The sequence below is a fragment of the Dasypus novemcinctus genome, chromosome 6, assembly GCF_030445035.2.
Source record: "Dasypus novemcinctus isolate mDasNov1 chromosome 6, mDasNov1.1.hap2, whole genome shotgun sequence".
Classification (NCBI taxonomy): domain Eukaryota; kingdom Metazoa; phylum Chordata; class Mammalia; order Cingulata; family Dasypodidae; genus Dasypus; species Dasypus novemcinctus.
The window spans coordinates 2,987,929-3,000,885 of NC_080678.1; the positions used below are offsets into that span (position 1 = coordinate 2,987,929).

Genomic DNA, 12,957 nt, shown 5'->3' on the forward strand with positions numbered 1-12,957 from the left:
TTAAAAGTTGCAGAAAATTTAGCAAGATTGACTTCTGATGTTAGATGGAGGGAAGAATTTGGAAATAAAGAGCTTGGACATTTAGCTGAGGGTACTTCCAAACTAAATGTGGAAAATACAGCTTGGCTTTTCTTTCCAGCGTATAGCAAAATGTGGGAGGAAAGAGATAAGTTGAGAACTGAATTTTGGGGCCTAAATAAACCAGAAACTGATTCAAGAAATTCCAAGCTTCAGAAAACCAAGCAGCCAGATGATAGTGCCCCATTTGAGGAATTAACTTAACTTGGATCTTGTAAGTCAGGATTGAAATTGCAAGTTATCCAGGAAAGACTTGTTGAAAGTCCTAATTCTGATGGCTTGGACCCCTGCTTCCTGCATGCTAAACCAACAAGCTTTTTGCAAGAGCTGCATGGACAAAACCACTGTCAGCCTGGACTAAAAGGGACATAGAGGGGAAGGTGGAAGGGAAAATGGCTTTAAGAGAGAAACCATGGAAGCTGAGGTCTGGATTTAAGACATCTCCTTGGACAAAGAGAAGGACCACACTGATGTGTATGGAGAGGGTGAATTTAACCTTGCTTTTGGAAAAGGTGGATGTTCTATCCCACTGTTCAGGGAAAGTTTTGCCACCACAGTCTACAGAAAGGGTGGAGCACATTCTCCATTTTTGAGGAGAGTTAGTCACCATGATGTGGGCTATGGGTGGAAGGCTCTTTGTCTCTTCAGAGATAACTAAGTTGTTTGACTTGTGGGTGTGGAACGGTAAGAGGCTGCAGTCCTGCCCTTAGGGACTGGCAGCGGCTCCAGTCCCAGGAAATGTTTAACAATGCAAGGGCTATAAACTTTAAGTATTTAGGGGAAATGCAAAAACCAAATACGCTAAAGGCTTATCTAGAATGTCTGGAGTCCATGCTAAAAGCTTACCTAAGATGTGGAAGATATATGCTAATTGAAGCCTATTGAGAAATGAAATAAAGGGACCATTTGGCCTTTCCTTTCTGTATAAAAGACGTTTGAAAATCTTGTTCAGGGCTCAGGATTCAAACTGAAAGCTCCCGAGTCCGGCCCGCCATCAATAAACCATTTTTCCTTCTCAAAATCATTCCTGAGTCCTGGCCTCTCTATACTCAAATAATTGAACTTCTCTTAAATTCCACAACAACTACACACTGCTCTCAGGGGGTGAGCCTGTTCTCCTGGGTTGGGGAGAATGAGGTCACCACCTCAGTTCTAAGGAGGTTGGGCCTGTATGCAAGAGATTAGGGAGAATTTTGCCACTACCTCACTGTACTAAGGAGGGTGATACTCTATCCAAGCAATTAGGGAATGTGTGACCATCACCCCAGTGTTCTTGGAGGGTTAGGTCTAGAGCTTTGTCACAACCCAGATTCCTGATCAAGAAAATGGCCATTGGGCAAGCTTTTAGAAAGGATGGGCCAATATGGGGTTCTGAGAAGAAGAAATCATCATCTTAAGAACTTAATGGAGTATGTCCTACATGTTTCTGGAACTATGACACACATTTTCCTCCCAAATTCTCCTTGTGATAATGTAAATTTTTATCCAGTGCCATCCCTCTGTATATTGGAAGCAGATATTTTGTTTCAAAAGTTTCACAAGTTTACAACCAGAGGGATTTTTTACCCAAGTAAAAGTGTATTCCTATAACTGATTGTGATGTGATTTTTCACTTAGCATTGTTACTGAAATGATTTAAGATGTTTTTGTTTTTGTTTTTGTTTTTTTTTTGGAATATTGCAATGTCTTTTTGGATTTAGAGGGTGGATTGTGACAATTTGATATTGTGTCTGTGAATCCCAAAAAGAGAAAGATTATGTTTGCAACTAATCAATTCATCTGGGTATGATACCATTTTATTATATTGAGTTTAGTTGATGGGCCCTTGATGAGATTACCTGTTAGGATTTCTTTGAGGACTTTCTTTGATTCAACCACATCAGCAAGGCATGATGCAGGTTGAGTCCCTGCTACCTTGGTGGGCCAATATAAATGGACACTCACTCAAGAAGTCACAGGAAGAGAGAGTTCTGTCATTTTTGATGCTGGGGCCCAGGGGAGAGATGAGCCATTCAACTGATAGCTTGCTGCTAACCTTGGAAAGAGACCAGCAGAGCTGAGACTGATATGAAGGCCTAGAAAGAAACAAGCTCTACACCAGCAGAGAGAGAAAGTACTGAGGACAAGCCTTATGTCAACCTGTAGCTGAGAGAAAGGAAGTCCAAAAGGGAAGGCTAAACCCTTGCAGAGATCTGTAACCATCTCATTACAACACGTGGCAACTGATTTTGGTGAGAAAGCAACATTGAGTTGGACTCTTTAGGACCTTGTAACTATAAGTTTTACTCCAAGTATATATCCTTTATAAGACAACAGATTTCTGGTACTTTCCATTGCACTCCTTTGACAGACTAATAAACTGATCCATTCATAAAATTTATCTAGAGCCATTACTGTAGATGTAGATGTAGATGTAGATAGATAGATAGATAGGTAGATAGATAGATAGATGTTCGTATTGATACCTACAGATCCAATCTAACATGACAGGGTTTATTCTGGCCTCCTCACTGACCTTTTTGTAATTTCTTTCTCCAAGAAGGAAGAAGCCCAACTCTCATTGAGTAAAGATATTTACAGTTTGTCCAATGCTCAAATACAAAAATAGTAGTTTCTGAATTGCTAACCTCTACTCCAGTGAGGTGTAGATTTACAAAAGAGAGCACTGGGCTTGTTTGCAGTTGTTTTGCTGTTAGCCTTATAGAGTTTTCCAAAGTCTTCTAGGTCAGCTACTTTCCTCTAACCCTCTCCTGTGGCCACATGATATTTTTAAACTACATTTCTTTGTCAGTTCTGCTCTCAATCTCACCTCAACCAAACATTTACTTCTTGTGCTGTATCTACCAGTCTGAGTGTTTGACCATTGCACAGGGCCATGTAATCACCACCACAACCACACACAAAACAACTCCTTCACCCTAAGCACCCTCATGCTCTCCCTTTGTGTTCAACCTCTCAAATTTCCCCAAAATGATTATTTTATGCAACATCACAGACTAATTTCCATTCATCTAAACTAGAAAAATGCATAAGTAGATGGAGAAAGGTCAAAGTTGCCTGATTTACTATAAATGTACTTACTCATAAGCCCTTGTTCAAAATTCTGGTCTCCCCACCTTGCTCCCCAGGTGTCCCCATTTCCCTCATGCTAAAAAGGAAGCAGATTTAACTATGACACAAAATTAGGATTACACACAAAATGGAATCCCTTAGAAATTGCTGATCACTGCTGATACATGAGGCACTGAGGAAATGTTCAGAGTTCAAAGAAAAAACTGGTTCAGCCTCACCCAATATGGGGCATCTTTTGAGAATGAGCATCCTTTTGGAGCTGGTCTTTGGGGATTAAGGAGAAACCTGAAAACTATGCCCCATTGGGGTAGAATGGAATAGCTCCCTTTGGGGCCACTCTTCTGTGACTAAGCCCAAAATATACCTCTATATGAGAAACAGTTTCCTTCAGTCAGCAGGAATGCTCCCAATAGGAATGGTGCCTGAATGGAGTTTTTCCATGAAAGACTGAACTCAAATGGATCATCTACAGTTTGTCAAAGAAAGGGGAGTATCTGGTAAGGTGAGGACTGAACCTTCTGTGCTGCACAGTCTTTAGGGCCTCAAGGGACTCACAGTACATCCTTCCACCACTAACTGCTTCAGAAATCATCCATGTAGCTCAGTAATTGCTAATTATTTCGTACTCAAAACTGGTACCTCATCATCTTTTGCTGGAATTCTTGAATCACTTAGGAAGAAAGCAAACATGGTAGTCATTTAACAAATGATCTATTATCAATTCAAATAGTAAGAGATATCTTAACTTGAAATACTTAATTTAAAAGAAAGGATGAAGTTGAGCACTCTTTAAATATCTAAGGTTAAAAATTTTTTGAAATTTTTAAGAAGCATAAATTGTATTGATATGAATTTTTCCTGATGCAGCTTCTTAAGTTAATCCAGAGTTTTGTTTTACTATATTTAAGTGCTAAATTTTTATGAATTGTTCACATTTTAAATTATGTGTTTGAATATTAAAAGTTCCCTTATTCTATCATTTAATTATTAGTGAGAGAATATAAGACAGGTACTGCATTAAATTATGGGGTTGTGGAGATAACCAAAGCATGAGCCATGTTCTCAAAGAAACCATAAGTCAGTCATTATTAGGGTAGGTTCTGGAACATGGAAATCTATCTAGGAATTATTGTTGAATGAATGAAGATCTAGAGTGTCCCTTTGGAAAAGGAATGGTGTCTTAAGAAGCAGTTCATGTACATTAAATATTTACACATAGTGATGTAGTGTTGGGATGATTCTGTGCTTCCAACATATAGGAATGTTTTGATAAGAATGTTCATCCTCAAGAAACTACAGAAAGATTAGAGGAAGTCCAGTGTGGATCTGGAAGGTGAGGAAGAAGTCATTCAAGGTGCTGACACCTCCTCTGGGTGCCTGAGTTCAAAATGTTGCAGTTGAGGTAATTCCTTTGTTTGCAGTTATGGCTTTCTAGGAGTGCTAGCCCATTAGACAGTTTTAAGGTATTGGCTTCTTGGTGTGAAGAAGTTGTTTGGGACACATCAGATAACAGCTCAAGTATAGACACCTTCTGTAACCTTGAAGCACCTGCTGGTGAAGAAATGGCTGGGAACAGGGTGGACAGGAACTCAGGGTGGAGGATGACCACAAAGAGGCAGGCACAGGGCAAGGTTTGGGATACCAGTCAACCAAAGAAGCAATTTTCTGATATTTCTTTCCCTCTGTTTCCTTCCTCCTTTACTGAACAATGCTGTGGTTTGCATTATTCTGCTATGTAGATTACATTTACAAAATATTAGTAAATGAATTAACATTGAAACTATTGGAGATGAACACAAGAGAAGACAGAAGGTTCAGAGAAAAGCAATGAACTAACCCTAGAAGACAGCTCAGCGACTCACCCAACAGGAGGATACATCAACAATGTTGCCTTTTCCAGTGATTTCAGACACGTGAAAACAACACTTCTGGGAAAGGGATAGTTTACTTGGATTTTGGGAGATCATAACAGCCTGAATGTCTCTACATAAATTCTAGTCCTTTTCCTCACTTAAAATTTTCCTTACTGCTAGGAAACAAAATATGTTTATGGTGTGAATTGATCTGTCATCAAGTTTTGCATGTATATGTGTGTGTGAGTGAGTGTGTGTTATGAGAACTAGTTTGCTGGGCGTGATCTTCACAACCTTTGGATAAATTATGGGATTTAAGTGGGTACCCAAAACACTAGGTAAAGATTCTGCCTTGTCTATGAACTCCTCTTTTATAGCCAATTCCATTTCAGCAGTACATCAGAAAAATACAGCTGTGAAAGTGGTTATTCTGGAGAACTACAATAATTAGCACTTGATGGATTTTATCACACAAAGGCATCTAAAATGATCCACACACTTCATTGTTGACTGTTTTGAGACCATTTTGAACATTGGTTCTATGTTCTCCTATGGAAACAATTGACTATGGCTAGAACCAGCAATATTATACTCATCATCTGTAGAAAGTGGTTTATATTCTAGGGACCATGTGTTCTCCATCATCCTGTGAATACTTCCATCCATTCCATCCATCTTCTATTTGTTTTTCTTGATAAATACACTCATTTTCATGTCAACCATCCATCCATCTATCTCACATAACCATCAATCATGCTTCTGTCTATCCCTATTTCTACTCTCCTTAGCTTCCTCCTTCACTTCATCATTCCATTTTCCCCATACACACCTCCTTCTTTACACTTTCTCATCTCCCTACCTTACACCCTTCCTACACATTCACATAGCCTGCTTCACAACTTCTTTCTAGTTCATCCTATTCTGTCTTATTCTGCATGTTCCTTTCCATCATTCCCTTGTCCATTTCACTCCTCCTTCCAATATACCAACTATTCTCCACATTTATTATTCTATCCTCTACTTTTCCCCTTCTCTCTCATTCCATCCATCCTTCCATACAATTTCTCTCCATTTTCCAATCTTCCTGCTTCCTTTATTTATAATTTGTCCTCCAATTCACTCTCACTTCCAGATAATCAGTTTCCTTCAATTAGTCCTCCCATACTCCACCTTCCTTCATTCTTTCCCATTTATCTTTCCCTTCTTCCATCTCCACTGTCCATCCAGATAAATTCATCACATACGTACATCCTCCACCCATTTTTTCTCATCATTTGCAACTTTCACCTACCTTACTTCCATTTGTGCATTCTCTCACCCTCTGCATTCTCATATTCTCTTTCCATGGACCATCACTTTTCATTAGATTAGTTTTTTCCCACTCTTATCCCTCCTATAAATTTAAAGATTAACATAATGAAGAAATATTTATCTTACTAGCTAAATTAGCTGCTGTTTTAATTCTCATTAGCCATTTTGTTTCCTTTGTTTTCTGGTGCATTTCTCATTGCAGCAGTTGTAGAGATCATGCTATCTGCAGTAACCAATGCTAGCTGTCATCTATGCACAGTGTGCCTCTTGGGAGCTTTCCTGATTACTACTAACCCCTTCCTCTCTATAAAAGCACTCTGATTTGGGGACCATCTCCAAGTCCTGTTAGAGAGGCCTCTCCATCTTCCCATAAGGGGGATAATTTGGTCATGATCATAATTTCAGAGTTGGGCATATAACTTACTGTACCCCTTCAACCAGAAAAAAATATTTAATACAAGCTTAAGGAAGCAGTAGTGTTCTCTTTACCCAACTGAATAGACTCAGTTTCCTCTAGTTAACTATGAAGGTTGCAACTTGTTTAACTAAGCCATTTTCCTGAGGAAGGCCATGTTGAGAGAGGGAAATGACATGGGTCTCCACGGAACCATTGAACCGGTGCATCAGGGACCAGTGATCCCTGGTCCCCCCCCTAATCCAGACCTCTGATTATGGAAAATTGCATGTTTCCTCATGGTTTCCACAGTTCAGGATGGGAATTTTCTGCAGGAGAAAATTTCTTTTCTGGGACCCTATGGAACATTAAAGGACTCTAATTGTAAATCAGTATGAAAAGGTTAAAAACTAGGTGAGGTCTACAGATCTTCTCCTAAATCCTACAGGTAAGAAAATTTGGGGGAGTAAAACAGTTTCACACGTACATACAAGTATGTGAACACATATATGAGAATACTACATGTATGTGAACACACACAGATCACAAAAGTGCATACTCACATGTGCACACATACCCACACACTCAGATACACACAAATATACACACACTCATCTATGCAGATGAACAAATCCAAAATCTCAAAATCTATACACATATTGTCGCACACGAATGTACCCTCACTCACATGGTATACACACACTCATTCATTTTCACATACTACTTGCACATATAAAAAAACAGAAATACAATCACATGCTCACACACACTATTATGCACATACACACTCAAGTTCTTACACACACACTACTATGGGAGAGGCCAGATTGGATCTCTCCTTGTGCTCTTCCATAGAATCCCATATCTATCATCATTCACTGGTTGCTAATACTCAAAGTCGCTAACAAATTTGTCTTCTTCACCTCTCAATTCATAAGATCTACACACTTTCTTATCTTTATAGTGGGTTAACTAGAATGTGATTTTTTTTTTTTGCACAAAATCTCTCCACAATCACAGTAACTTATAATAATAAAAATTTCAAAAATATCCAAGCCACAGTAACTTGCAACAACAAAGTATCTGGAAGAATCAAATCTTATAGCACCATTTGTGACATTGTATGGCTTTCCTGGACCACCTAGAAGCCTGAAAAACACTGTAAAAATGGAGTTCTTCTTCCAGAAAACAGAAATTCTTGAACAGTATCCAAAAGGGTCTTTAATTGGGAATGATTTGTCTCAAAATAACCAATTGTGAAGATTACCATGCAAGGAAATGTGAATTTGAAATGAGTTTGCTAAAATCCACATACTGTTCTACACTCTTTGGCAGAAAGAAATTCTGGTGGAAGATGCTCAGAAAAGGGCTACCAAGATCTTCAGATGTTAAACTCTCGTATGGGTCTTTGAGTCATCAATAATCTCCACACGACAGGAGCCATCAAGAAAGGAATTCCTGATGCAAACCCTTCCAGATCCACCTGCAAGAAATGATACCACAGTCATAGTCTCACTGGGGCACAAGTTTCCTCCTTCCCCTGCATTTCTAAAATGTGTATGACATTGTCTTGTGAACTTCGGGCTGTTATCTTGCAGTTGACTCTGATAATAATGCCTACAATTGGATCCTGAACATGCCACATTCTGTTTCTTACTTTGCATTACCATACATAGCAAGTCTTATTTACAATGTTAATAGAAATATCTATGCATTTAAACTCTCATTTTTTAACTGTGGAACAGAGTTATAGGTCTCCCAATATTCCCCTTTTGATGCTGATATAATTTCAAGAAAATCCAGAAACTGTGTTTCAATGTATTTATTTATTATTTTTGCTTTCAGATATAAAATGGCATCCAATGGATATATTTTAGGTTGTGATAACTTAGAATTAAAACTTTCCTCATGCCAGAACTTATCTTTCAAATACATAATTACAACTTCTTTGCTAAAAATGCAAAGAATTTTTTGAGAGAAGTCTTGACATCCTTGTTCCTTAATGTGTAAATGAGAGGGTTCAAGGTGGGGCTCACTGTGGCATAAAGCACAGCCATGACTTTGCCTGCTTCAGGAGAGTAGCTGGAGCCTGGGGTCAGATAAGTATAGATGACTGTGGTGTAGTACATAGTGACCACAATGAGATGGGAGGAACAAGTGGAGAAGGCTCGCTGCTTCCCCTCAGCTGTACGAATCTTCATGATTGTTGAGATGATTAAACTGTAGGACACCATGGTGAGGAGGAAATTCAACACAGCATAGAATATGTCAGCAATTATTACCATGATATCATTCAAGTATGTGGAGGAGCAAGAGAGGAGCAACACTGGGGGCATCTCACAGAAAAAGTGATCTATCACATTGGGCCCACAGAAGGTCAGCTGTAACACCAGACAGGTATCAATTCCAGCACCAAGTATGCTGATGCTCCACACAGATCCTGCCAGAGCTGCACACACTCGATGGCTCACCATGGAGCCATAGTGCAGGGGATGGCAGATGGCAACATAGCGGTCATAGGCCATGGCAGTGAAAAGAAGCAACTCTGCTGCAACAGACCATGTCTGGAAGAACATCTGGATAATGCAGCCCCTGAAGGAGATGGTTCTCTTCTCTGCCACCAGAATCTCAAGTAGCTTAGGCAAAACACTGCATGCACAGAACACATCAAACACAGCCAAGTTGACCAAGAAAAAGTACATAGGGGTGTGCAGCACAGGACTGAAGCTGATGGCTGCCACGATGAGGGAGTTGCCACAGAGGGCCATGGTGTACAGGGAGAGGAAGAGGATGAAGAAGAGAACCCGGAGCTGTGGTCTTTCTGAGAATCCCTGCAGGATGAATTCTGTCACCAGTGTCTGGTTACTCGTGGCCATTGACTAATCTGGTCAGATCTACAGCAGAGCTACAAAAAAAAAGTTTTTAGTAGTTGTCAATATACATAGGTCAAAACGCTTTCATGTCACTGGTTATCCCCAAATATAAACCCATCACACAATCATCATCCTCTAACAATGTCTTCCAATAAAAACAGCTCTCTTTCAATGCCTCTGTTTTTTTCTTCTAGGCTTCTACAATCTTATTAATCCTCATTTTATCTTCAAATCATAATTCTCATTCATGCTTTTTTCTCTTGCCATCATTTCATCCCTCACTCTACCTTTTTTCTTTTTCTCTTCTCCTATCTTATCCTTCCATCCAGTAAAATTCCCATCATTCAATGAACACCTTTTGATACACACTCTTTCCCATCCCACCTCTCTCTACTCAGCAATGTGGATCTTCCCAACATGTAATCCTTACTGATTCATGTTTCTATTTAGCGAAGCATTCCAGGCCCTGCTCAGGGAAGGAAGTCATCAGTCTTCCTTAAAGCACTCACTTTCTTGCATAGAAGTGTGCAGCTTGTCTGAACTTCTCCCCATGGTACTCTCCTGTTCCCTTTGACTAGAGCACAGACTCTTTCCTTTATCCCCTGTGCATATCATGATCATCTGCCACAGAGTTGAGGAATCTCAATGAGCAGCAGGAACACCATGTCACACCATGACATGGAATCCAGAGCTTGGGGCTTAGGGTGGGTGGTCCGCTTTGGGGGAAGTGACATTGGTCCACTGTGAGGGAAGCTTAGTGTGCAGGACTCTGAAGGAACCAGTACATTCAGGCTGGGAGGCCCCTTATGAACCAGAAACAGGTTGTTCAGAGACATGGATGCAGAGGAGGTTAACACAGAGACAAGCTGAGGGTCATAGGCATCACACAGGAAGGCTAAGGTGTTCCTAGAGCTCAAGTTGCTGCCCCCCTCCTCCTATAGCCCAGTCATGGAAGGAGGCCCCTCAACAGGGCAGGGTGGATACCAGAAGCCCTGCAGATGCACCAGCCACCAAGCCAGGGATGTTAGAGGCAACTCGCTCCAATTGTGTCCTGCCATTGTGGCTCTCCGTGGGCTTCAAAATAGAGTTCAAACTCCTCAGTCCCTTTACATGGTCCTTTAATATTTCCTCTCTGACTCTCTTTCAATATTCTCTCTTTGCTGTTCTTGAATAGAGGGAAAATTCCCCAAATCCTCATCCCAGCTGATTCTGTGCTAGCATTTCAGATTTGAGTGCAACTGCAGATATATTTCAGCTTTATATCATCACATTTATTATGTAGAAACATAATCATTGAAAATTCAAGACTGAGTGCTGAAACAGGCTTGTGCCAATACCTCAGCTTCTTCCAAGACTGCAGAAAGAGGGTTTGCAGAAATATACACAAGTGCACAGCAGACAGACAGAGGCCCATGGAGTCTTCCCAAGGGACTCAGATGTGCACCAACTACAGGTATATTGGACCTTCTAGAAAATCAGAAATTTACTCTGAGGAAAGATGTAATTGTTTCAGAATAATCATAATTATTTATTACTGGGGGGAGTGTCTGTTTCCTCCATACCAAGACAGATAATTCTGAAAGTTCAGCTTAAAGAGAGGTGCAATGTGAAAGACAGAAAATGTCATTGTGTGTACACTTGGCAATTATGTCTATACAAAAGCGCCTTTTTAAGGATTTCCTACCATAATAGTGCATGTCTCTTGAGTCACAGTGTTTTAATTTAGACTTTGTGACCTAACAGCAAATGAACAAGCCTTCCCCAAACTGACAGAGGAAATCTAAATTAAAGAAAATTATCTGTGCTTGAAACGTCACATATGCACAGGTCAATAACCTTTAAATTTTGTCAAGAGCTTGGAGATCTGCTCATTAGAAAGATACCTGTTGAGCAGGTTCTAAAACTGGCTCTGCTGATGGCTACATCAGGCCGTGATGTGACAGTAGGTGGAACGTTCTTAGAACTATTGTTAAATAGTTTCTTCTGGGCCTTACCCCTAAATGTATCCTCTCTGAGCCTTCTTCCATTAGCAAATGAGTGTACAGACAGGAGTGAACCATTTCCAACTCACAGCTTTCAGATAGGACTTTGCTATGAGCAAGTGGGTCAGACAGACAGAAAACCTGATGCCCATGACTCTCGAGACAGCAGCAGGTGCAGGAGTGTGAGTTCCAGGAACTCTACACCCAAGTAGATGCATGACCCTGGAATGAATCCTGGTTTTCAGCAATCAATCACATTGGTATTTTGATGTTTAATTTATTAAGACCGTCTTATTGCATCAAGGAACAGAGATGAGGGGAGATCAGAAATGGCTCTTCCCATAATGTTGAGGGCAGGATCCATGCACCCTGCCAGACATGGTGACTAATGCACACAGGCCTGGTCAAGAAAGAAGCACAAATTTACACCTTAGGAAGCTCAATGGCTTCAGTTCATGGCAGATGTGGACAGACAGGTGAACAGCACCTACCTGTCAGGAGAACAGGGCTGAGCTTGGCATTTCTGGCAGTGTTCTTGGGGACTCATGCAGGAATGTGGAGATGGTGAGAATCAGATGGACCTTGGAATGTCTACCCCATCCTATGTGACACCTGCCCTACCTATTATCCAACCCTGACCAACCCCATCCCTGACCAGTCCCCATCCAGCACTGACCAGGCTCAGAGCTGCTTCAGAATGCATGGTGCTCCCAAACCATCTGCTGCAAAGCCCTAAACCCTTATTCTCCACTCCCAGAAATATGTTTTCTATTAACCTTGAAAACACATAAAACTCACACTTTAAAACTCACAAATAATAAATGATAATAACTATTAACCTTTAAAATAAATTTGATTTTATGAACTATTTTTTCTAGGAATAATTTCATCTTTAGACTTAATTAGTCTGGTTTAATTTTTGTTACAGTATGTTTATAAAAATATTCTCTTTAAAATTAAGGAAAAAAGGGTTAGAGATCAACACTAAATGCATGGCTTTTAAAAATGATGAACAAACAGAATACTTCTTTGAAATCCTGGAATCATGTTAGATGAACCTTAGACCATTTGTCCATGGAGCCATCACTTGTAACTCAACACTGAAGAAAGAAACATTCCCTCCTGGTCCTCACCCAAGCAGTGTCACCAGGTGGGCTGGGTTCAGTTTCCTTGATAGCTCCTGGGATGTGCACAGTCTGGTTTATTAGAGGCATCTCTGCTGGACGTCAACACCAATTGAGTTTTTAGCCCTATGGATTGCCAGCACCTGGTCCCAGCACTGGGAGATGCCTGGGGAAACCCCAGGTGACCTGACTCTGAACTGTAAACACACAGGGGATGTGCAGGAAAGTGAGCATTCACCCTGGGCTGAGTACATCAGCATCCATCATGGG

The 12,957-nt window shown here is 40.5% G+C and overlaps 1 protein-coding gene across 1 annotated transcript; it reads right to left on the reverse strand.

Moving 5' to 3' along the window:
• Positions 1-8,645: 8,645 nt before the first annotated feature.
• On the reverse strand, positions 8,646-9,584 carry LOC101427157 (olfactory receptor 13A1-like). The gene has a single exon (XM_004479745.1). The coding sequence runs from the start codon at positions 9,582-9,584 to the stop codon at positions 8,646-8,648; it is 939 nt and encodes a 312-aa protein (XP_004479802.1).
• Between the last annotated feature and the right edge of the window lie 3,373 nt (positions 9,585-12,957).